Genomic DNA, 25614 nt, shown 5'->3' with positions numbered 1-25614 from the left:
ATATTTGTTCTCATTGAAACAACCACCACTCTCACCCTCCGAGCCCCCTGGTGACCCATCTAGGTCAGTTTCCAGGGGATTGGGATAGAAAAAAAACTATTTCAGAAGACTGAATGCAGTATGATGGCATGTTTGGGTCGGCCCCTCTTAAATATGTTAAATCTAGTAAAGTTCTAAGTTTACCAATGGGAATTTGCACCCAAGTGTCTGACCGAGTTGTAAGTACAAGTGGTAAACTTTCGATGATTACTCAACTCAGTTTTGATCTTTTATCTGACGTAAACAAGCACCCAAATCCACCGTCACATTGTATATATATATATATCAGTCACATGATACATTTGGCAACCTGTTTACGAGGAGCACCCGAATGTGCCACCATTAGGCTGTCGGAGTGGTGCCACCATTGGGCTGTCGGAGTGGTGCCACCATTGGGCTGTCGGAGAGTGGTGCCACCATTAGGCTGAGTGTTCCACTGTATGTATAAAAAGGTCAAAAAAGGTGAAAACATGACATCATTCGACCCTTGGTCTTTGTCGAGGCAGTCCCCTGCCTGCTGTGAGTGGTTTTGTATACAGAAAAATAAACAATTCTATATTGGAATCTGTGAAGGATGGCACGTACATGAAGCCCCCGCTGAGATGAAGTATAACTGTAGTGTTACTTGTGTATTATCCACCTTGTACAGCTGTATTCCTACAAATATGGTTTACTGTATCATTGATACTGTAGTTTCAAAGACGTGAACAACTATTTTTATGAAATGCGACAGTACGGATATATTACATTTTGCTAAAAAATAATGGGAAAAAAACTTGTTTACTGAAAGATATTCTGAAATACTGTCAAATAAATTCTTGACATGGTGTAAAATATTCTTTTTCCCGATGGATTTATTGATTTAAAACCATTTCTACGACTGATTGTTTTCACAAGGACATGCAATATGAAACGGAAGTAGAGTCTGCTGCACATCCAAAGCTCTTTTTAAAGATTATTGTTCTCACCTAAAGGGAAAATCCACGGTGGTTATTGAAACCCTACATTTGCAGCCCGATCTCGCATAAAATACGTAATTATAGTACGTATGAACCACAGGAAAAAGGTACATAATGTACGTTATGTTATAGCAATAAGTAATATATTTACGTATTGTATATGTAATATATTTATTTACGTTTCGTATCCTAACCAGGGGTGTAAAAAGTACCCAGAAATTATACTTAAGTGAAAGTATGGGTACCTTCTTAAAATCTTACTCTAAAAGTCAGAGTATCTGGCTAAAAACATACTTGAGTAAAAGTAAAAAAGTTTCTACTTTTAAATGTACTTCTAAAAAGTTTAAACTTTTTTTTATTGCAAGGGATAGGGTCTCAAACTTATTCCATCGTGGGCCAAGTTTTCATTTTAACTACACATTGTACCAGGTGAGTTAGTTGAAGAGGTGAGCCAATTAGTGAAATCATCAGCTGGTGTTTAGGCAATATGAAACCCAAGCATGCACTCGGCCCACAATGGAATGTGTTCTGCGATAGACAATGCTGAAATTAAAGAACAGAGGACACTTTTTTTGCATTAAAATGATTTAATGCACTTCTCCATCGAATTTGAAAAAACATGTCAAGGTAAACTAACACGGACAGCATTCACATCACAGCATCCAGTTGTAAAGTTGGCCAAACTACAGCCTTGAAAAAAATTAAGACTAGTTATTTTTTAATTTTTTATTGTATACGTGGGTTCGACATTGCACATTCTAAGGTTCTTGTCAAATAGTTGAATAATTTTTAAATCGGCATTAACGGTTAGTGGTTGATGAAAATATCCACTGAAAGCTTGTTAGCATTTTGTAGCAATGCTATTTTAGTTTTCGTTTTTGAGGACTGCATACTTTTTTGCAAACCAAAATACTATACTTTATACTTATAGCACATGCATCAGCCTGGTCTCTTTTGAAAGATGACATTCTGAAGTTTATTTTATTTTATCAACTTTTTCTCCTCCTTTTTTCTGTATTTTTCTCCTATCCCAATTTAGTCGTTATGCCAAGCCCCTTCCTGGTCGTTGCACGCATTTGCCCCCCACTTGCCGGTCTAGGAAGGGTTGAAGCCTATCACATGTCTCCTCCGATACATGTGGAGGCAGCCAGCCGCTTCTTTTCACCTGACAGCGAGAACTCTCATTGGGTGTAACGCGTGGGAGGATCACACTACCTCACCCAGATCCCTTCCTCGCTGAGCAGGCGCCCCGACCGACCTGTAGGAGTCGCTGTTTACAACGACCAGGATCCACCCCACCGGCTTCCCACCCGCTGACACTGCCAGTTGTGTCAGTATGGACGACCGACCAAGCCGGAGGTACCGCGGCAGCTGGATTCAATCCCACTGTCTCTGTGGTGGTAGGCAGACGCTTGGTCCACTGCGCTACCCGGCCGCCCCCTCATTCTGAAGTTTCTGATACAATAAAGATCATTCACTTTTAATGCTAATGAAATAGAGTAACATAGGTCTAAACTTGAGTTGTAGAAAAACTTGTTACTCACGTTTTTCTGTAGTAGTTAGTAGTCCAGAAGTAGTATTTCCCAAGAAATTGGTATGGCTGAAAAAACACCTGGGTCTATAGCCTGAAGTCATGTGTACTACATGTCCAAATTTCATAAAAATCTGTTCAGAAATTAGTGATTAGAAGCGGTTTTGGTAAAAAGTGAGAGAGCTCAGTAAATGATTTTCTCATAGACTTCAATGCATTCTACGAGAGAATTCTCTTCCTGTTTTGGCTCATGACTTTTCACCTAGATCCCTAATTCGCTCATTCCCACGTGGGGTACCATTGGAATACCCTACTCATTGGTCACAATCCTGTCCAAGAATTTTCAAGATCGCCAAATGATTGATGGAGGTAGAGGCTCGAGTCGGGAATGGTATTTGAAAAAATTAAAAGTCTGCCATCTACTTCGGCGCACGCCTCACATAATCGGCATGTAACTCGAGAACCGCTGAACGGATTTTGTCGCCTGAAACGTCTATCGACAGGCAACAGATATGACTTTAATTCGATATATATTGTATTGAAAAATATGTACACCCAAGCCGCTAGAGGTCGCCAAAGTGCCGCTGGGCAAATCGTCCTCAAGAGGGCCCACATGTTGCAAGATTCAAGAGGTTTATTTGTCACATACATACCAGGGCATACAGTGAAATGCGGGTGGCCATGCCCGCTTTGATTGTGCAATAATACTAATAATAAAATAGACATAATAGACGGGTAATAAAATAGACATAAAATAGGCATGCTAAAGTCCTGAGATAGTGCAATACAATGTTAGCTACAGATTTAAGGCACTGGGTCCTATGTACACTACTATACAATATACAGTTTTTACTCTATATCCTTATGCTATACTTGCTATTGTGGTAGTTTTCACAAGCAAAATGTATAATAACATGTACGGGAGCGGACGTCAGCCTGGCATCATTGGTAATGCACTACACCATACACTTTAGCTCACAAAGATCGCTGCTCGTCTCCTGCAGAGGGGGAGGGTAGGCGATATAAAGTTGAGTTAGCACATAGAATCTACCTTCTTACACAACAGACTTCTGTCTCACTTCCCCAGGCCGAAACTCAGAGACAATAGACTAATAGAATTGGCTTGTTGACCACAAACACTGACACAATAGACTGGCCCGCATACCCCCCCTGTTTATTACTTCCCTCAACAGAAACTGCCAAACTGCAGCTGTTAAGTACAGTTTGGTCCTCCAGCGAGACCAGACCTTAAAAGGATTTCCGGGACATGTCTATTCAAAAAAGACAGCCCCCTAGTTCCACCTAGTTTCAGCCAATCAAACGTGGCAACACGGGCTCTCCAATCGGAAGCCCTCTGGCTCATAGAAAGACCCGCCCTCATGACGTAAAGTCTGGCGGGAGGAGTTTAGTCTTTAAAGTACGTGGGTCAGATCAAGATAGCCAGAATCCCACCAACAACACGGAGCGAGCAACACCCACTCTACATTCTTCCCCCTACTGGACGGAGGACCGCGGCGACGCATTGAGACGCATACCATCTACCATCGAAGAAGGAGCCGAGACGAGATTGATGCTTTTTAGTTAGTTAAAGTGAACTTTAGACTGAATTCTGATGACCTTCGGCATAGCGATTGCTTCCTTCAGAACTCATTGCACTGTTCTTTCAAATCTTTGATTTGTAATTGTTTTTTGAATCCCATTAAAAACCGGATTCTTTACATAACTCTTCTCGATGACTCTTTCTTCAAACGCCGCCTCTTTGTTGCCATCGTGTAAAACCATTTCCTGGTTTTTTAAAGTACCACAGGGCTTGTAAGGTTTACACACAACGCAGAGCAGTTTAGAGATTAGGTTCTGATTATATCAGAACAAGAATAGCCCAGTTGGTGACTTCACTATATCTAAACTATACTATACAAGAACCACATCGGTTCTTTCCTTAAAGTGACCTTTATTTTCCTCTTTCCTTTAAAGTGTCCTTTCCATTTTTAAAGTGACCGTTTGTGTGTGAGCGAATGTGTGTTGTGTGTATGTGTGTGTACTTGTCTTGTGTGTGGAGAGTTCAGTGTTCTGATGGCCTGGGGGAAGAAGCTGAGCCGTAGTGCGTAACCTCTTGCATGCTAAGAGGTTAATGAAAATATCCACTGAAAGCTTGTTAGCATTTTGTAGCAATGCTAATAAAAACAAATGGGTTCAGCTTGCCAGTTTACCAAACCAGATACTGGCTAGCTGACCCCATTCACATGTATGAGGTGCCGATTGATGTGCGCTCAAGAACGCGCTGCACTCGACTCGTCGCGTGTCCCTGGCTACCTCGCATAAGCATAATAGCGCATGGAATGCAACCCATTTCATGGCAATCGCATTCACAGATTTGGTGTGAACGTGCTCTGCCTGAGTCAGACCATCGTTCACACCAAACCTGAGGGGAAGGGGCAGGGAGCTCTGTGTCTATTCCATCCTATCCTATGCAACCACCACTACACTACAGTAAAATACTTATGCACAAAAGTCATTCCATGCAGCACTGCAGAATGTGAAAGGGGATTCAGCGCCATGAATCAAACTATCACCAATAATTTTCAAGTAAACACAAGTTGTCTGATTATTTTAAGTTTGCTTTTGTGTTTGTGTGTAAAACAATTTCTTTAATTGAATTAACTTAAAAAACTAGAAAAGTAAATATACAAACTAAATTAACAATGTAACTACAATTACATTTAAAACATTGTTTGTTGGGGCGCCCCAGTGGCGTACCACATAGCGCGCTCAGCCGCGACACGGCCGACCCGGGTTCGACTCCCGAACCCGTCGTTATTTGCCGAATGTCTTCCCCCCACTCTGTCTCCCATTCCACATCTGTCTCTCCCTACTGGACTGCCCAGTAGAAATAAAGCGATAAAACGCCAAAAAAAAAATCTTAAAAAAAAATAAAGAAAAAAACATTTGTTTGTTTTTCCACCATATCTGTTGACAATATAATTTCTTTATATATTGAAGGCTACATCCTGTGCGCACGCGAGGGAACATTTATGCGCACATGCACGTGACGTCAATAAAACATGTGCAACCAGCTTTGAAATCACCAACATGCCTGGGTATGGGCGGGCTCATTTTCCATTGATGGGGATTTGATTGGCCGTTTTTAAATAAAGTGCGGCCGCAGGATTAATAACATTAACGTTAGTTCGGGCAGAAAAACAAATATACTAATTAAAATTGTTGGACCTGCGAGATTTGTACTTTGTAGGTCTGCATTTGAAAAGTAAGTAAAAAGTATGTATTTTTTCTCTGAAATGTAATTGAGTAAAAGTACAAGTATACAAACCTAATAATACTTGAGTAAAGTACAAATCCCCAAAAACAGTACATAAATATTGTAACGAAGTACAATTACTCAAGTACTTTACACCCCTGATCCTAACCAGTTACCTTATACTAACCATAACCTTAACCAGTTACCTTAAACTAACCATAAACTTAACCCTAGCGTTCTCTTAACATTAAAATTAACCATCATTATAATATTGCTGTTTGCATCAGGGTAGTTGGCTTGGTCCAGTGGGGAGTATATTGCCCCCCACCACAAGCATTTAGTTAGACTTCCAGTCATGCTGTTTTTTTGTATACATTTTTTTTTAAACTTTTGCCGATACAAAACGTATATATACAATTACGTAAATATAGCTATAACATAACATACTTATGTATCCAATTTTCCCATTGGATCTACAAGTGTGCAGCAGATTCTTATGTTCCTTTAAAAAAATACAGTATATAACAAGAGACAAACGTGAAAAATAATGTATTATTACTAGGTTTGTGAAAAAGCATATTTTATTCACCATCATATTCCCAAGAATCATTATTCCCCACATGAGTACTCAGGAAAATATTGGTCATCATCATCGTCACGATTCCTGGCCGCTCCTTTCCACACTAAGGCTGTGATCACATCGGACGCCTTTCTGAGTGCGCCTACGCCTTTTTTCTATGGTTGTCGCGACAGGCGCGCATCTCCTCCAAACACGCGCCTTTTCGGGGCGCTCCCAGTTGAAAAAGCTTCAACCTTAGACGCGGAGTGCACCGACATCAACGTCGACTACTACCAATCAAATCAAACGAGGGGAGGGATTACAAATCTGAAGTATCTGAAGAGAAATCAACAGCAAAACAAACCAATCCATCTATAATGGTGGAGAAGCTAATTTTGTCCGTTTCCGACAAACCTTGTTTGTATGACCAGGTCTTACCACGACCGAGATATGAACAGCGACGCCTGGAGGGCTGCGAGTAGTAATGTATGTAACGTTAGCTAAGATAGCAACGGTAATCAGTGGTATTGCTTGATTTCAATTGTACACCACCTCGTGTTTGAGCACAAGAAAAAGGCGTCCAATGTGATCACAGCCTACATCCCGCTCTTGTGTCAGTGAATCCACACCGTGAGGTCAGATATGAAGGAGCTCACTCGCTTTGGCCGTCCTGAGACAGTCTGTGGTCATCGACTATATTCACACGGCGATCATTTTGCTCGTGTGTCATGCTCAGGATGGGATCCCTTTCCACCCAAAGTGCGTTTTCTTGAATGCAATTCTTCGCAGTGGGATACTCAAGTCTTGTGAGTGGCTTATCCCCGCAGACTAAAAAACAAGAGAATAAAAATATGTACATAATTCTGTTGGATGATGTGTAAGCACTGTGTGTAAACACTGCTTTAGAGAGTTCCAGAGGATCCCACTGCTGTCGGTAAGACTTGATTCAAGGGAGACGGCTGCCAGTGGAGAGACGCCGAGTGTCCAATAGGAGGATTAGGGACTCCTGTCACTGGGTGTGATTTTCTGTTGGAATGGGTCCTTCCTGCTCGTTGAGAAGACCCTCCTGCTCGTTGAGAAGACCCTCCTGCTCGTCGAGAAGACCCTCCTGCTCGTTGAGAAGACCCTCCTGGGGAAGACAGAGATATGAAACCATGAGCTGCTGTGTTACAATGGGAAATGACTCAAAAACACATCAGTTTTATTTTATTATTATTTTATGGTATTTCCCCCTTTATTAGACAATAGTGGAGAGACAGGAAACATGGGAAAGATAGAAATAGGACGACATGTGAATAAAGGTTGCAAGCTGGACTCAAACGCACGCCACTGCAGTTACCTGACGCACACCATAGCCCACTAAGCCACCAGGATGCCCCGTCTGAGATTTGTTTTAACATCAAAATGTTCTAACAACAACACTAAGGGCTAGATCCACAAAGAATGGATTGCACGGTGCTAATTGCACCCTTACTTACAATTCATTATGAACTGAAAATGGAGGACCCTGATGTAAACAAGACGAAAGTCTTTCTCTGGTCTGCATCCCCTTAACAATTGTGTGTATTGAGCCGTACTGTATTGTACACATTCTGCAATCTGTTAATAAAATGTTCATTCAATCAATCACCTGCGCGGTGGACCTACAACTCTTATATGTTGTGTAGACGTACTTGATGTGGTGGGCGCTAACGTTACATTTGAATTATGTGTTTGTTCCTAATGTGTGCTCAGTATATTGCGGTATGTGATGATGACACGACACACAAGGGTAAATAATTATTACCCTCGTGTCATCATCGCACACATTAGGAACAAACACATAATTCAAATGTAACGTTAGCGCCCACCACATCAAGTACGTCTAGACAACATATAAGAGTTGTAGGTCGGAAATGATGGAATAGATTTACCAACAAAAAAAGGTGTTTAGCCTGCTCATACCTTAACACATTGGGGACGGACCACGGAGAAATCCGTGTTTCGAATCCATGCATTGTGGACAGAAGCACGGATATATCCGTGGGAAGTTGTTATTGCTTTTATTCCATTTTAATAACCTATTCAAGGTCGCCGAGCGGCACTGCAGATTTACCCTACTCTTTGAATTCGCCAACATGCAATACCGGCCAGATCCTCTTAGGGGCGCTAACGCGATAATAGTGTTCCCTGTGGCAGAAGTTGTCTCTTTTTTTGGGTCTCTAATGTAGTTTTCTACTCATCTGAAGCGATAGCTGTTGTCTGTTGCATGGGATACGTTTTGAATTGCGGATTTCACTATGCAATAAGGGGATTTATCATCAGCCAATGGACATATCGATCTACCAGATGGCGATCGATAACGGGGAAATGCTCGGGGGGATCCAACCGGCTCATGGTAAGATCTTTTTTACGTAAATTACAGCCTGATCGGGCATTGTTTTGATAGCCATCCAGGCAATCGGCCTATGTGGCTAGTTAGACGAACACGGTTATTGGTAATCAATAATAATAAACAACGTCCCCCGCCCCCCGCCCCTTTCATGCATACATGCTTTGGGATGGTGCCGATCATATGCAGTTTGAGTTATTTCTGTAGCATCTGTAAAACGGAAATGCCATTGGATATAACGTTAGCAGCTATTAGCTCTATATCTAGCCTTCCAGAAAATATACTAGTCCCAAATCCCATATAACGCTTATATTCACGGCGCTATAAAATGAGAACCTATTTTTTTTTCTTTAAGCCATTTTGAAGGGACGGTTTATGGACTCAATTGACAATGAGAATGGACAGATAGCAATACTATAAAGTATAGATTTAGCTGTACAAACAGCACCAGGTTTGTTTACATTCCCCGGTCCTCTTGCGATTAATTAGACTCAGCCCAATGGCCCCGAATGTGTTAAAAGCGTGGGGCAGCACGAATAACTTGGCTCTGCTAATGTATCGTGCTTCCATTCAACAGACGGCAACACACGTCGAAGTCAAGTCTCACTCGCGTGATACTTCCTCTACACACTCTGTCAATACCTGGCCAGGGTACTCCTGGGTCCTAGTGCCCCCCATGTTACACTATATGTCATGCACATGTATTTTATATGTTAATAAAATTGCATTTATCTATAGTCCTAATTCTGTCACTGTTTGATGTCACAAAGAAGGGTGTATCCGAAAGCTGTCTACAACATTTGTAACAGGTGATGAAAAAGTAAACAAATAATTAACTATTAGACATTTGTTAATGATGAATAGGCTTCACTTTAGATTAGGGCACACAATAGCATCGGCAAATGATTTATAGATGTTTTATGAATGTCTTAACAAATCATTTGTTGTACATGAACAAATAAATGGAGGTACAGTATAGTCGTTTTTTCATATCCATTTTTCAAAGCATCTACAAATGCTTTAAACATTAATTAATGATGAACAAATCAAGTACAAACAATGTTGATAATGAGTTATAAATAATGTAGAACTAATTATGTTATACAAAGTTATAAATGATTTAATAATAATTTACGAATGTATGTAAATGATTTGTTCATGATTAGTTCATTATCTACAAATACCTTATAAAGGTCTTATAACTGAGTGTTATTATAAAGTGTTACCAAATAGTCTTTGAATCTAAATATACTTTTTGTGTTGATTCTACATTAATTCCATGATTTTACTCAAGTAAATATCTGTTACAAGCTTCGGTCTTAACTCATTCCGGGCCAACAGCGCCCTCTGCTGATGGCCCTTTCCGTGCCAACGCTTTATCCAATGGAGAATAGGACTTATTTGCGAGTGCATAAAACATAATAATATAATAGCAATAGATCTAAATAACAGTGATCATCAATGAGTTGCTTCCAGTCAACATGCACGAAACTGATAATTTTTTGATACATACATTTCCATTTTATACCGTGATGAATATCAATATATTTCTAGGGCGTTCTGTCTCATGTCAATAAACTCCAGCAAATCGAGCTTAAATGTATTTCCTTAACACTTTCAGTGCCAGCAGGGGGCGCACGATTTAGTGCTCGAGTGCCACCACCCACTTCAATGATAGCGTTAAAACGCCTAATCTATGTTTTAAATTATGGCTGTGTCTAATCTGCCCGTCGCTTATCAATGACTTGTTTGCAGTCAACATTGTCGAAACGGATTGTTTTTTTTTCATCTGTGCAGTTTCGTTTTATAGCATTTTGAAAAGCCCTCGTTTTCAAGGAAAATATAAATATTCCGTGATAATCGCCCTTTACTGGAATATTCTAGAATACACAAAAACTGTCATTTTTCTGCCTATTTATGAATCGTTTTCAAATAAACGCTAGATTATCGATAGTATATGTGTACGTATGCACGCTATATAGGCGATCTGAAAAATCGATTATCTTATTTCCACACACACACATAGGGGGAAAGCTTATATCTCCGTTAAAACAGGTCTGATTATCCTAAGACTGGTCAAATAGATTCCTTACCTGAGATCAGATGTTATCCAAAAAGATTATTCCAATTCCTGATCGCCATTCCAAATATCGATTGTTTTTATTGATCCAACGCTACATACTGTACATATGTATTCCACGTTGTTCTGAGGGTCCACAATGAATCCGATCGGCTCGGGTTACATGCCTGAGAAGTAAAATGTGGATTCCAGATTTTTCTTTTCTCATCCATTTTCATTGAGTCCATTCCAAAAGGGTGCATTACCATCTGGGAGACGAGGGGGCGGTTTTTTTCACATCTGAGCTCCTACAGGGGCTGCATACCAACGAGAGACTCGGTTGATGAAATATGAATTCAGATCGCTAATAAAAAAAAAGTAAAGCGCTAATAAACGTTGTGGGCTGATAAAACGTGATATGACGTCATGGGCACTGAAAGTGTTAAAAAGCGTGCCATTTGTCGCTTGATTTACGAATAGTTTTCAAATAAACGCTAAATTATAGATAGTATATGTGTCCTCATGCACGAAGAGAAGCGGGGTCTGAAAAATCGCTTCTCCGTACTTTGGTCGGCGCGAACCTCACACACACACGCTCCGATGGCGGTGATAGGAACATCCGATTACCCCAAGATTCGTAACATAAAGGCCTTACTCACATCTGATGTCATGCATAAAGATTCATCCAATTCCTGATCGCTATTCCAAATATCGATCGCGTCCATTGATCCAACGTTATAGTCCAAAACACATAATCCAAGCTGCCCCCCTGACTCGACCAAGCTGCAATAGTATCTACTCTAGCTGTATGCCCGAGAAGGGAAACCCGGACCAGAGTTTCTTTTCTGATGCACATACCCAGCCAATCCAATCCAATGATGTGCAATACCATCCGGGAGACGATAGGCGGCGGTATTTGCCCTTTTGCAAGCTCAGACCCATTCCCAATGATAACATCAGGTTGGATGGATGAAAATGAATGGATATCGCTAATAAAAGAAATAACGATTAAAACCTGACTATACTCGTGATTGGCATGGAAGCGATGGCGAGTTAACCCGACTATACTCGTGGTTGGCACTGAATGGGTTAAGTCGAAAAATGCGATTTTCTTTAATCTAGATTCATTACAGAAAATTGTGAGATTAATTCGTGAATTTTTTTTAATCTATTGACAGCACTAATATATATATATACACACACAGCTTGTAGCGTTCATATACTGTATGCATTTAGTTTTCTTACCTCTCGTAGTTTGTAAGGGCCCAGTTTAAAGCGACAGCAAACAACATCGACCAGGAAGCTGACCATTCCATGCAGCATGCCTGTGAGGACGGAGAGGAGGTTCACATGCTGAGGGTCATGTCACAGGCTTCCAGTTGGGATTCAAGAATCATTGTCATATGAGCTATGGTTGTGTTCGCGCTTTCTATTATATACATATCCTATAGTATCTGTGCTAGAGAAGATATTTCCTATAATACCTGTGGTAAAGAAGATGTCTCCTATAATACCTGTGTTAGAGAGGATGTCTCCTATAATACCTGTGTTAGAAGATGTTTCTATAATACCTGTGGTAGAGAATATGTTTCTATAATACCTGTGGTAGAGAAAATGTTTCTATACTACCTGCAGTGTGGTATAGAAGATGTTTCTATAATACCTGTGGTAGAGAAAATGTTTATATAATACCTGCAGTGTGGTATAGAAGATGTTTCTATAATACCTGTGGTAGAGAAAATGTTTATATAATACCTGCAGTGTGGTATAGAAGATGTTTCTATAATACCTGTGGTAGAGAAGATGTTTCTATAATACCTGCAGTGTGGTATAGAAGATGTTTCTATAATACCTGTGGTAGAGAAGATGCCTCCTATGATGCCACAGAGCCTGATGAAGAACTTCCAGAGAGGCATATGCTGCTCTGTGACTTTAACCATGAGGGAACTGATGTCGTACTTCATGAAGATCCCAGAGACTCCATGACTGCCTGTCGCATGGTTTATCACCCTCTCCTGTGGAAGAAATTATATACAACTTACTAGTAGTGAATCCAGGCTATGGTTATACTTGTCAATGGGACTTTTATTTTTTTATTTTTTATAAATTACCTGCCGTCATCAGGGGCGCCTGCTCTGTCGAAGCTTTTAAATCCCTGCTTAAGACTCATCTTTTCTCTCTCTCCTTCAACCTACCCTGATCTCACCTGGTCGAGGACTGACCTTTAGATTAATCCGTCTAGTTTAGTTAGGGTACAGGGTACTACATGGTACTACAGGGTACTACATGGTACTACATGGTACTACATGGCACTACAGGGTACTACATGGTACTACAGGGCACTACAGGGTACTACATGGCACTACAGGGTACTACATGGCACTACAGGGTACTACAGGATACTACATGGCACTACAGGGTACTACATGGTACTACATGGCACTACAGGGTACTACATGTCTGCTCTTTTGCAGCACCACAAACATGGGAACTCTCTAACTCTCCCTCCCCCCTATCTGTCGGGGAGTTCGCGACCCTCTCTGCGCCGCCCCCTATCTCCCTGTCTCCGGCTGTCCCTGAGCAATGACCGGAGTGTTGAATGTCCCGTGACTAAGACGGGGAGGACGTGACCCTCTTTGCGCCGCCCCTGTGCCTCAAATAGATCCGCTATCAGCTCCATCTTTAATCTTTCAAAATGTTCAGTTGCTATGGCTATTAGCTCTATCTTTAATCTTTCAAAATGTTCAGTTGCTATTGCATGCACTCATCTGTGTTTCACTACACACATGAGTGCATGCTTACCAACTGTCCATCTGCAACACTACTATCACCAACATCTAAGAAGGGAGATACCCCCTTGAATGGCCCTTTTAAGGTTTCTCTCCTCCACACTGCCTGTGGAGCTTTTTTCCCTATTGTTAGGTTTTAGTGAGTTTTTCCTTACCTTCGCGTGGGGTATGTCTGGGAGTGCTTGCATTCTTTCATTTATTTGCATTCATCTAAAAAAATTTGGACCTTATGGTGTTCTTGTTCTGTTCTTGACTTATTGTTATGTTTTCTTCTTGACTTGTTTAAAGAAGACCTGTACGGCCCATGGGGACATTAACGTGTGTTGTCGGGCCTTATAAATAAATTTGATTTGATTTGATTTGATTTTATAATCTGATCACACCAGGAGGCACACAGTGATGGGTCTGGGCAGTCCCAAAATGATGGGTCTGGGCGGTCCCAAAGTGATGGGTCTGGGCGGTCCCAAACAGTGATGTGTCTGGGCGGTCCCACACAGTGATGGGTCTGGGCGGTCCCACACAGTGATGGGTCTGGGCGGTCCCACACAGTGATGGGTCTGGGCGGTCCCACACAGTGATGGGGGGGGGCGGGGGGGGGGGGGGGGGCGGTCCCAAAACGTTTTGCTCAGATTGGGATCCGATGATGAGTCAGACCAAGTGTCAAGTCTGCATTGTGACAGGAATTCTACAATTCCTGGGCACAACGCACAAATAGTGCACTGCAGACACAATCCAGCCATGGGAGACACATAATGAGCATTTCTAGGCCAAATGTGGACACAGATTAATGCTCAGAACATCAGATGTTTATGATTAATCTTTTAAGAACTAATGTTGAAAACCACAAGTGTAACTGCAGCCCAATACACATTTAGATACGTGTATACACACTCTAACCTACCCGCTCGGTGACTGAATACTGGTGTGTGTCTGCGGAGATCTGGTAAGTGTTCAGCTTGGTGGGCACTATGGTGATGAAATACTGGAACATGTGGTTATCTGGAAAATAATTATTCAAAACGGTAGTTAGGTCACCACAGACAGAACACAGTGATAACAATTATCAACTTTATTGTAATCATAATTTTTGTAACAAGGTTTACACACGTATGATATTATGGATGCGAAGCTAACTGGTCTTACACAAAGTGCATTGCCTGTGAGCCGCCACTAGCGGCAGTGTGGTTAACAGAGTGAGTGAATGTGAGAGAGGGGTCTGGGAGGGACATCCTGGGGGTCCCCAGAAAAATGGTGAATAGTTTAAACTCACTACTTCGTTCACTAGAAGTTATGTTTCTTTTGTTAAAATGTGTGTTAAATAGCTCTACATTCCGACAGCCATCACCGATATAGATTGTCTGGTCAGTCCCTCCGCTCTGCAGTAAACAGAAATTAACTTTTCTGGTATCCCTTCCCACTTTATCCAATCACATAATTTGCTTAGAAATACCGTAATTCCTCTAATAGTAACCGGGTCTCAAATACAAGCCGGGTCTCTATTAATGGCCGGGTGCGCTCTTGAGCTAAGCAATTATAAGCCGGCCTCCTAATACAAGCCGGGTTACTAATATACTGAGCTGCATACTGAGCTAGTTACTTGATTTCACTTTGAAAACGTTGAAATGACCAGTGACCACCTGTAATTGCACTGTTTACTATTTCATACAGTACTTGGTTTCAATAAATGAACCCAGTACATTTTACTGGGTTCAAACTGACACAAAATGTTGATTTATTCATTATGATCCGTAAAATTTGAAATATAGGCCTCCCTCTTATACAGGCCTCCTCCTAATACAAGCCTGGTACCCGCTACAGTTAAAACAAATACAAGCCGGGGTTACTATTAGAGGAATTACGGTAGTTTTATTTCTTATTTTTGTCAGACGATTCTTTTCAGTGTGGAGTTCTCTCTCCTGATTGGATAAAGTGTATTTTGCGTTTACTGCAAAGCGGAGGTACTGGGAGACCCATGTTACTGACCAAACACTTTATATCAATGATGGCTGAATTCTGGACATAATCATCTAACAACCAAGATCTTGTCAGATGGGGGTCCCCGAGACAAATGGGAGTCTGCAGCCCAACATGCATCAATTTGGGGGTCGTTGACATGGAACAGGCTGAGAACTTCAGTTAGTTAGCAAGTGACATCGCCAGTCTAAGAGGTCTTTTGCTTCTAAAAACATTTGCAAAACATAACCAAAACAGTAACTACTAAACAACAAGACATGGAACATAAAAGGCAGAATAAAATAGATCAAAGCCAGTTCATAACAAAAGTTTGCAAAAGATGATTTTATTTTTTGCAAGCCTAAACGTTGCAGGTTATTCCATTTTATTGCCTATATTGTAACATACAATATAACCGATAGGGCACCTTTGTTTACACGGTTTATTTTTCTAATTTATATTAAGATCTAAATTTGATTGATTGATTGATGTATTTCTACCATTACCCTGCCCATACTTGTACCCCCCTCCCCCATGCTGCCATGACGCCCAGATTTCCCCAAGAGGATGAATAAAGGAATATCTTATTCTGTTTTGGTTATATATTTTGTAAAAACCTTTAGTCTCTAGCCTACTGGAGCATCCAAAAAGGTGCCCAAAGCTCTTAGGCTTTGTGTCCATCGGGGACGTTTTTTTCAAGGCGGACCGCTTTGAAAAGCAAAAATATGCATGGCCAGAGCGTTTCCAGAGCGTCTCGCGACTCCCGCGGCTCCGCCACTTGCTCGATGTTGATTGGTCGGTCGAAAAAAGTTACCTTGATGAGCGCCGCTCCTCTCCAAAAGTTGAACTAGTTTCAACTTTATGCGCTGGGGGCGCTCCGCCAAAAAACGCTAGCCGCCGAGAGCGCTAAAACGCGAGGCGCGGCGCTGGGAAAAGGAGCGCGCCTGTCGCGTCTGTAGCATAGAAATGAATGACAGAAAGGAGCTGACAACTCATAAAACGTCCCCGGTCGACACAGGCCCTTGCACCCCTTCCTGACATAGAGCGACGCGAGCGAGCGAGAAAAAGTGATTAAAATGTATTCGTTTCAATCAGACTATCCTGACCTGCCGCGAGCGACAGCGAACTGAGCAGCGATGTCGTTCACCCCTCAAATATTCACTCGCTGTGTCTCTAGTTGAGCGATTATGCGGCAGAGTCCCGCCCCTAAACACTTTTTATTGGTAGAGAATCGCAGGCTGCTTTGCCCCTGTGCTTCCAGGTAACACACACACACAGACACACTTGGACACACGCCGCGTCATATCAGGACAGTGCCGCACGCGCGATTTCGTCTCCAGTTCGCTCGCTCGCTGCCTGTCAGGAACCGGTGTTAGGCTGCACTTGCTCATAACGGGTCAAATATTCCAAGCTGTAGCTGAGAACCAGTTAAAAGCTGTGCCTACAAAGTCTCCCATAAAACTGACAAGTAAAACTCACAGGCAACACTCGCAGGTTAAACTCACAGGTAACACCTGCAGGTAAAACTCACAGGTAAAGCTAACAGGTAAAACTCACAGGTAAAGCTAACAGATCAAACTCACAGGTAAAGCTAACAGGTCAAACTCACAGGTAAAGTTAACAGGTCAAACTCACAGGTAAAGCTAACAGGTAAAACTCACAGGTAAAGCTAACAGGTAACACTTGCATGTTAAACTCACAGGTAAAGCTAACAGGTAACACTTGCATGTTAAACTCACAGGTAAAACTCACAGGTAACACCTGCAGTTAAAACTCACAGGTAAAGCTAACTGGTAAAACTCACAGGTAAAGCTCACAGGCACCCGGGGCGTCCTGGTGGCTCAACACACTAGGGCGAATACCATGTGGTCGCAATGTCATGGGGTTAGAATCTGGCCTAAGACCTTTGTCTTCCCCCTTCTCTCCATCCCCCATTTCCTGTCACTCACCCTCCCATCTAATAAAGATGAAATGCCCTAAAAATAGGGATGCACCGAAAATTCGGACGAAAGAGTTTTTTCACCGAAAATATATCACCGAAACAGAAGCAACCTGTAACCTAACGCGTGTTGTTGTGATGATGTCATCAAAACGCGGATTCATTACATGCACGCTGTGAGCTCTTCAGTCCTGCGTCCTCCTCTTGGGACTCGGGAGCAATGCATCTCCTCGGGAGTCGCGCTGTTTCTATGTAAACTCTGCGCGCAACGAGTCCAATAAATGCATCTTTAACATACTTTATCCTTATTTACTATATGCCCGTTGCGGTTAATCACTGAGTGATCTAATATGCATATTATTCAGAGCGAGAGGGGGAGGGATTGTGTTTCTCACATTGACGCTGTCTGTCGCGCGTCTACTGTGCCAAAGTCATCTGGGGACTAGAAAGGTGCGCTCAGTAGAGCACAGATGTCCGCCTCTCTCTCTCTCCGATTGATTGATTAACAGATTGCAGAATGGGTACAATACAGTACAGCTCAATACACACAATTGTTAAGGGGATGCAGACCAGAGAAAGACTTTGGTCTTGTTTACATCAGGGTCCCCCATTTTCAATTCATCAGGACATATATGACATACATGACATACAGATAGACAGTACTGCTACATCTATACATTTATGACATACCAGATTTGCAAATACAGTACTGTTTGTATTATTTAAGTTAAGTTTTGCCATAATCATATATTTTTCCATAATCAGGTAGCTGAACAACATTGGTAAAAAAAATTCTATTCTATGAATAATTTTCGGCCTTTCGGCTTTCGGCCAACTGTTTCCTATTTTCGGTATCGGTTTCGGCCAAGAATTTCCCATTCGGTGCATCCCTACCTAAAAATATCTTTAAAAAACAAACAGAAAAACTCAAAGGCACCCAAGGTTACAGATGCTAAAATTGGGGTGGCGTCGTGTTCATTCAGCATCAACACCGAGAGAACGAGAGGAGCTTCTGACTGAGGCAGGCAGGTCTAAAGAAAGAGAAGACTTCCTTTTACCAGTCTGTAGTAGCCAACATATGATGTATATCATGGCAGTTATGGTACTGTGTGTATACTGCACCTTGTATATACCGTTTACTTTTACTCATAGTATATATATATATATATTCAGATTCAAATTATTTATTGCAACGTATAATATAACCGATAGGGCATACAGACCCTCACCCGCATTTGTTTACACCGTATATTTTTCTCATATTCCTAGTTAATTATATTGTTTATTTCTCATTTATATATTCAGATCTAATTGTATTGCCTATATTTATGTCTTTCTACTATTACCCTGTGCATACCTTTACCTGCCCTGCTATAACGCCCCTGAATTTCCCCAAGGGGATCAATAAAGGAACATCTTATATTAAAGGTATGTTTCACACTCATCTGGTATCAGGCAACATGAACCTACAGTCAGCTGCGATTTTCTCCGTCCCGTCCAGAGGGCTGATGATGCCGGGGATCTCTTCTCCAAACGACAGGTGGTCGATGCGGTGGGAGAAGTTATAGGCTGAAAAGACAAGGAGTGAAAACGATCAATAGTCATTCAAATGTGTATTCAGCAAGTTTTACTTCATATGGGTTGTACGGGCCAGGTAGCATAAACATGTCTTTGGGTGTTGCTGTGTGAATTAAGATGCGCGTTGTTGCCATGACGTGTAAAAGGACCAATCAACAAAGAGAAAAAGCATCTCCTTCTTTTCATCAATCTGTCCCGTATCCACACTCAGTGGACACTTTAGATTAGATTAGAGTCAAATGTCTTGTCGTCATACAGCACAAGTACAGTACAAACGAAAGAAGTTTGGCATCCAACCAGAGTGCAAATGTAACAGTAAAGTGCAATAGTAATATACAATGTACAGGTGATTAAACTGGATATAAAATATATAAATTATTACTACTGAGTAATAGTGCTAATCAGATACAGAGTTCTAGTATTAATATGTACTGTGATACAGGTATAAAGACACTATGGTAGTAGTAAGTCATACTGGCCAGCAGCGTAACTAGTAAGAGTAGGTAATGTAAGGGATGTACAGATATAGATGTAGTATCTACAGATATGTAAAAAGGATTATGCAGGTATGTACAGACAGATGTGGATATATATAGAGTATACAGCATTATTGTACATGCTATCATACAGTTATATGGGTTGTATGCAGGTGTACACGTAGGTAAATAGGATTATATGCAGGTATATTAGGTAGGGAGTGGAAAATCCCAGATCAGCATTTTACAGCAGATACTCAAGATACATCACACCCATTGTGATGGTTTGGTCTGAACTACTGAACCTCTTGATCATGACTGCATGCTTTTATACATAGAGTTACTGCCACGTGATTGGCTGGTTACATATTTCCATTAGGGGCGACAGTGGCTCAGGAGGTAGAGCAGTCATCTGGTAATCCGGAGGTTCACGGTTTGATTCCCGCTCCTCCCAGGCAGCGTGTCGTGTCCTTGAGCAAGACACTTAACCCCTAATTGGTCCCGATGTGCAGGTTGGCACCTTGCATGGTTGCTTCCGCCATCGGTGTGTGAATGTGTGAGTGAATGGGTAAAATTGTAAAGCACTTTGGATAAAAGCTGTTATATAAATGCAGCCATTTACCATTTATATAACAAGCAGGTGTACAAATGTACCTAATAAAGTAGCTACTAAGTATGTATGTAGGACACAACTTGACTTGTCTTTGTGAAACGTGCAAGAGACTCACTGTCATGACTGACGAGGGCTGCTAGATGAGCGTGGCCCCTGGGATGTGGGATGGCCCTGTTGGGGGGGGGGGGGGTCAAAGGTCATTATGATCCAGTTAGGATGGAAAGTGTGGAAAACACTTTGTTCAATTAATAACATGCACAACTTCATTCCCTTGAGGTCTACCATCACAAGCTGCTAATTCCTACGGTTGTAAATTCCCCAAGTTATGCTATTTGTTATGCCGTATTACTATTTCCAGTCAGGTACTTCTTTGACAGCCCAGGGGACCTATTATTTCTAGTCGGGCATCTCTCTGGACAGCTCAGGGGCCCTAATGGGTTTAAATTCATTATGATTACAGTGTAGGGCAGTTGTAGACAGTGAAAGCAGTAAGTAGGTATAAATGGAGTATAGGCAACAGAGTTCAAAGTTCGTACAGTATGGGTAACAAAGCCTAGGGTGTAGTAGTAGACAGAGTTCAGAGATAATGACAAGAGATGATTCAGTTATCGACACGCAGGTACATACTTGCCCACTGTGATGTGGAAGTTCCCGGCCACCTTGTTGACGTACAGGTGCCCGTGTATCCTGCAGGCGCTCAGGGGCTGAGTGGGGTTGTCCTCTCTGGTAGAAAACAGAGCAAGAGGCAGAAGAAAATTTTTGTTATTTCACTTCAAAAGATAGACTTAGAATATAATTTGCATATCTTATCATCACACGTCCCGTAGTTTTGCCTCAAGGCCCCATGAACACACAGACTTCAATAGAACGCGCCCCCACTACAACAGACCTGGGGGGCAGAGCGGTGGGACCTCCTTTCATGGCCGTCTTGAAGAGGACGTCCTGCAGAGAGTGCTCCTCCCTCAGCCGCTCCTGGATGTGCAGCAGCATCCTGACAACAGAGGGAGGACGAGGGGTAAATAAAAACCACTTATACCAACAAACCCCGCCCTCTTTTCTGGATCCTCCCGAGACGAGATTGGTGGGATCGAGAGAGGAGGGCGGGGTTCGAGATAAGGTCAATTGGAGATAGAATATATGAATAGAGTGATTTTATTTTATTTGATTTAATTACATTTAAAAAAAAAATACAAGATTCCAGAAAAAATTTCAAGGATGCTACACAAAAAAGTCTACTTATTTCCATTGTAGTCCTTGGTCTCAGACAGACAAGCAATACAAAACATGACCACAAATAACAATTTGACAAAATACAAACATTTTAAATGCAGTACAAACGTAGCCACAGACAATGTATCAGACAACATTTTCATGCATTTTTTAAATCTAGTTTTTGAACATTGTCGAGGAGCCATGATTTGACTTTTTTCTTAAAATTGTGTCTGCTACAACACAGTGATGCGAAGCGGATCACAAACAAAGAATAATACTACAACTTTAGTAGTACTAATTTATATATTTTATACCCAGTAACTCTGTATGATAGCAGATAGCTGTATTATATATATATTTATTTGTATCGTATATGTAACTGAGGGGTACAATTCCCTGACTGTATTGAATAAGTATGGTATCATTAAACCACTACTGAGTTATGTACATTACTACTGGCCATACAGTACACATGTATATGAGATGAACACCCCCACAATAACACGGCTTAACAAAGAAAGTACTGTTTGTAATATTTATTAGAAGAGCATCAATATTATCTTACATTATTGAGAATTAGAGTTGCGCTTGTAAGGCGAAGAATGTGCATGAATAGGTCAAGAGCGTAAGTCCATGAGCATATTACGAAGGGGATAATTAATACCACCTGTAGCAGGGCTGTACGTTAACTTTTTTTGCACATAGCACTGGTGCTACAGAGGTTGATAGTTTTGTACCACAGGCCAAAATCTTGTAGCACAAGTATAAAACGTGTTATATTTGTAACAGTCACAAATGTGCCTATTGTATTTGTGTTATTTAGTTGCAGTGCCATGTTTGGCTGTCATTTAGTATATCGCCATGTGTTATTATTACTATGATACTCTCTTTTCAATTAATATCATAAACAACATAAGGAATATTAGCATAATTTTGAGTGGACTGAAGGAATGAGTCAGCGTTAATAGTTTTAAATGCAAATAATTTATTGAAACATAGAAGTGGGGTCGGTTGGGACACACACACACACACACACACAATGGGGGACCCTGATGTAAACAAGACAAACGTCTTTCTCTGGTCTGCATCCCCTTAACAATTGTGTGTATTGAGCCGTACTGTACCCATTCTGCAATCTGTTAAATAAAGTTTTCATTCATTCATTCACACACACTGTTTCAACTCACCACCCCCGCATCATATTGTAGTCTAGTCTGTCTTCAAACTTCCACTCCTCTCGAAACTTGTTTATATTTGAATATCATCATTATCTGTCCATCCTCAGTTTACTATAATATACTCCTGTCCTGAGTCCCGACTAGTGACTTCATCGTCTTTCCAAACGCACACACACACACAGGGAAGGGGAGAGAGTGCCCCCCCATTTCCCTTTCCACACTGTCTGCTGGCTCTGCGCCTCTGATCAGGATTTGCTTGTTAGCTTGCTAACGTTGTAGTGATTGTAATGGTACATAAACGTTAATTTCGGGCGATGTGCGCATAAAGGAATGGCGACGGTGCAAAGCATGTAGATGCATTTGACCCGTTGCGAGAAAGAAAAAACACCACGGACTTATTTCGGGACGTGTAGGCGCACTGCTGTGTTAACGCAGCAGTGCGCACCAACCGACCAACGTGCTGCTCCTTGCTGAAGCACGGATAGGGCGGATACGACTCGTCAAGTTGTCACAAGAGTTTTCAAAATAAGAGTATCATATGCACCTGAACGTTGCTAGCTTTCGGAGCCTAGCTGGAGCTGCGCGTGGGCAGAAATGAGACCCGCTACAGGATTTTCAAAATAAGAGTATCTATATGAACCGAATCCCTATCGCACCAGTGCTACTGAAGTAAATCCATCCATCGCACAGACAGCTGTTGCTGTAGCACGTGCGATATATATGTCGCACTGTACACCCCTGACCTGTAGCATAAGAATTATATAAGGTACACTCGTAGGTCAGCTGGAGATACTAGGGGGGTTCCCTCCGGTTGCAAGTCAGCAGGGGAGAGGATTTGTCGGTAGCAAAGGTCTGGATCAACGAGGAATAAGGAGACTCCAGGTACAGGAGACGGTGCAATAATCCCTTGATCCGTAGACAAAGCAACAGCTATTCTCCGGTATGCACTGCAGCATGGATGAAAGCCAGCCAGCCTCAGAGTCCTAGAGGCGGGCTCGACGGGGCTCCTCACAGGGTAAGTCCCACACGGTAGTGGGGGTAGACGATTCTCTGCTCCAGCAGCCACAGGACCAAAGCAATATAATCCAGCCGAAAAGGGCTCTGTAGTCGTCGGTGTAGGTTATCCAGTGTACATATCCACACGGTTCTCGTCTAGGGCTCCTCGGATGACGGCACAAGGTTAGGCCGCCCAGCCTGGATAAGCACACTAGCTCGGTACGATGAAACGTTGGTAATGCTGGTCACTGTAGAACGGTAGCCGCACGATACACTATACATAATAGACTATTACTTAATAATAGAATAGGTCGAACTCGACGATACAGCGTTAAACTCTGACACTTCAGCTATCAATTCGCACGCGGTCTCAAGGCTCTATTTTGGGGCAAAACGGGCCCACTTCACAGCACGTTGTATCGGGGTGAAGGCTTCAACTTGTTACTAAGATTAAGATTACTGCTGTATCCACCTGCGCCGTATTTATACGTAAAGTGAATAATCTAGTACCAGCCTTATTTCTGTCTCGTATTACTGCGCAAACCTGGGCATGTTGAGACATGTCTTAGCGGTGACTTTGAACTAGACATTGGGGGTATGGCCGTGGCGCCTAGGGGGTCGCTGTCCAATAGGAGAACGAATATTATGGTCTGGCCTGTACTAGGTAAAGGGATATTCCGTGTATATGTACAAAGAATATACAAGGGATATCAGGCGATATACAAATACTATACAATATATCTCAAGTAATAAATATATATATTCGGTTTAATCTGACCCTTTGTAACAGTATATATATTTATCCACATCAGTCTGTACATACCTGGATATAATCCTTTTTACATATCTATAGATACTATATCTATACATATCCCTTACCTACTTTTACTAGTTACGCTGCTGGCCAGTACAACTTACTTACTACCATAGTGTCTTTATACCTGTATCACTGTACATATTAATACTAGAACTCTGTACATACATACATCTGATTAGCACCATTACTCAGTAGTACTAATTTATAGGTATTAACAGGTTTAATCATCGGTACATTGTATATTACTATTGCATTTTACTGTTACATTTGCACTCTGGTTGGATGCCAAACATATTTTCGTAACTGTACTTGTGCTGTATAATGACAATACATTTGAATCTAATCTAATCAAATACTAATAACAATAAAGCAGCTACTGAGCACTTTAAATTTAGGTCTATTTCACTTGTCAAATTGAGTTGTTTAAATGTTGTGTAAATGATTTTTTTTTATTATAATAAAAAGGTGTAAAAAGCGTATTAGAATTGTTAGTTTTCCAAATAGAAACCAGCTGGCAGCAGCTCAGCTAGCCCTAAGCCTAAGCTAACCGGTTAGCTGTAAACAGCTGGTGGCAGCTCAGTTAGGCTTTCTTCCAAATCGAATTACACGGCGGCGTACAGACAGCGCACTGTCTATTCATATCCGCACTGTTCAGCCATTTTTTGGCGGAGGGACACCATTTTTTTTGACCATATTAGGAACACCGGCCCCCACACACACAGCAAATATCAATCTGCAGCTCTGACCGGAAGTCTATAAAAGCCTCCGTCGACCGCCGCTCGAGTTTTCTAGTAGTTTCCCCCAGCGCTGGCAGTCGCAGACAAAATTTCTCCGGGGAATTGCGCTCTACTATACATTTCTAAACGACCGTGTAAGTACTGTTTATACTAATCTGTTGGACTTCTTATAGCATTCGTTAACTTTTATGACCGTCTATAGTGTTTGTGAGATGTTTTTCCAGAGATTCTAGTCATATTTTCCATCAAAAAGCTTGTTTTGAAATGTACCGTGGGCGCATAACATTCTTCCCAGTCGTTGCGGTAGCATCAGCGCTAGCTGCGTGCTAACGCACGGCTAACGGCAACACAGTTGACGTATTTATTTCGCAAATGCAGTGTTTTCAAATAGCCACATTGATGTATTTAGTGTATTCATTAGTGGGTCATATTCCTATATGTAACATATCTCATTTTATGAACCTAGAATTGACGGGAATGTCTAGATGCTGGAACTAGCTCCCATGCTAGCGCTGATGCTGAGTTCCAGGAAGAGCACAGTCATTCTCTACC

The 25614-nt window shown here is 41.7% G+C and overlaps 1 protein-coding gene across 1 annotated transcript in view; it reads right to left on the bottom strand.

Annotated features, from left to right (window-relative positions):
- Window positions 1-6358: 6358 nt before the first annotated feature.
- The window catches only part of ergic2 (ERGIC and golgi 2), a 28061-nt gene continuing 8805 nt past the window's right edge, over window positions 6359-25614 (bottom strand). The window contains exons 7-14 of the mRNA XM_084334267.1: window positions 21012-21113; window positions 20750-20845; window positions 20238-20293; window positions 18926-19024; window positions 14465-14562; window positions 12627-12789; window positions 12020-12099; window positions 6359-7473 (exon numbers count right to left, since the gene is read on the bottom strand). Of these exons, the coding sequence (XP_084190393.1) occupies window positions 7354-7473; window positions 12020-12099; window positions 12627-12789; window positions 14465-14562; window positions 18926-19024; window positions 20238-20293; window positions 20750-20845; window positions 21012-21113 (814 nt within the window). The 3' untranslated portion in view covers window positions 6359-7353. The remainder of the gene's footprint in view (window positions 7474-12019; window positions 12100-12626; window positions 12790-14464; window positions 14563-18925; window positions 19025-20237; window positions 20294-20749; window positions 20846-21011; window positions 21114-25614) is intronic.

The sequence above is a fragment of the Notolepis coatsorum genome (assembly GCF_963971535.1).
Source record: "Notolepis coatsorum genome assembly, chromosome: 18".
NCBI classification, from domain to species: domain Eukaryota; kingdom Metazoa; phylum Chordata; class Actinopteri; order Aulopiformes; family Paralepididae; genus Notolepis; species Notolepis coatsorum.
This window is presented reverse-complemented; position numbering and strand designations above follow the sequence as displayed.